We start from the raw sequence: 1,315 nt of genomic DNA, 5'->3' as shown, positions 1-1,315 counted from the left end.
GCCAAGGAGAATGACGAGTGTTACTCACCCATCTCCACCAAGAAGCTCACCTTACATTGGGCAACCAAGAAGTTCCTCACAGATTGCCACTCATCTCAATCAGATCATTCCCTTGTCAAACTAAACTATAGGTTCTCAGTTCACTGTATTGATCTGCTAGTAAAGTCTGGTATCATCACGAATCCAACAATAGATCCATTCATCTGCAATAAAATCTCTTTTAAGCATAAACAACAATTATGATCACACTAATAATATACACGATACAACAACAACAATAACATCAAGCCTTGATCCCACGATGTGGGATCAACTACATAAATCATTTTTTTTCTATTGTGTCATGCTTAGATACAAATTCTCTTTTAAATCTAATAATGAAAAGTCATTTCTAATTAATAATAACCACAGTAATAACATAAAAATTAAATCACATTTATATATCCTGAAATCAACAACATTTAGAATAACTTCAAAGTTTCGCTCCATCAAAGTGAATATGTGTTTCCTACTTGTACTCCAAATGTTAGATTTACTCGATTAAAAATTAGTAGCAATACTTATTTCAGCAATTAATAAAAAAAAAGTCAAACTATTTCATTTTAAAAAAAAACTCGAATCCTAATTCCAAAAGGTGAAAATTCAATCAACCAGATCCCATCTACCAGTCTAACATAAAACCAAAAGTAGGTCACTTGCAGTAGCGATCAGCCTTCCTCCTTACCCGATCGTCCAGCGCCTCCTCTACGCTCCTGGAGCCATTTCGGGACTTGTTGGCAGGGTCGTACCCAAACTTCTTCGTCTCCACGGGGAAAAGCTCCTCATACTTCATCTTCTTTGCGGCGTCAATTGTATACAAGTCAACTCCAGCCGCCATCGCAGCGCTCTCACCATCTACGGCGCCGCTTCCATCGCCGATGACACCATCCAAGGCGTCCTCCGCTTCCTTGTGCTTCTTCATCTTGTGTCTCTTCTTGCTGATAGACTTGACTGCTGCAAGCTCGCCGCCCTTGAAAGCGAGCCTCCCCGGCTTAACCTTGTTGTACGCGTCCGACATCTCGGCTGCTTCTCGTCTTTGAGTTTTTCTGCGTTAAATCAAATTATTCTTTGGGCCTTCTAGTGTCAATATTCGGCTTAAAAAGTGAACCACGGTAAAATTTGATTAGTCTTAATACTTGCGGTAGGTTTGTGTAAATTTTTTCTATTATTTTTGAACAATTATTTAGTCCGGTGAACGTACGCTCCTCTACGTTCGGCCACCAATGTATTAACGCCACGTAGCATGAAGAAAAGTCGCCGACCCGACCCGCTGTGT

At 40.2% G+C, this 1,315-nt stretch overlaps 1 protein-coding gene across 1 annotated transcript; it reads right to left on the bottom strand.

Annotated features, from left to right (window-relative positions):
- Positions 1-414: 414 nt before the first annotated feature.
- Positions 415-1,111, bottom strand: LOC110098827. The gene has a single exon (XM_020825761.2). The coding sequence runs from the start codon at positions 1,055-1,057 to the stop codon at positions 692-694; it is 366 nt and encodes a 121-aa protein (XP_020681420.1). The 5' UTR covers positions 1,058-1,111; the 3' UTR covers positions 415-691.
- Positions 1,112-1,315: the final 204 nt, after the last annotated feature.

Source organism: Dendrobium catenatum, unplaced genomic scaffold, assembly GCF_001605985.2.
Source record: "Dendrobium catenatum unplaced genomic scaffold, ASM160598v2 fragScaff_scaffold_1263, whole genome shotgun sequence".
Classification (NCBI taxonomy): Eukaryota; Viridiplantae; Streptophyta; class Magnoliopsida; order Asparagales; family Orchidaceae; genus Dendrobium; species Dendrobium catenatum.
The sequence above is the reverse complement of the archived record's forward strand: the minus strand, read 5'-3'. Positions and strand labels throughout refer to the sequence as shown.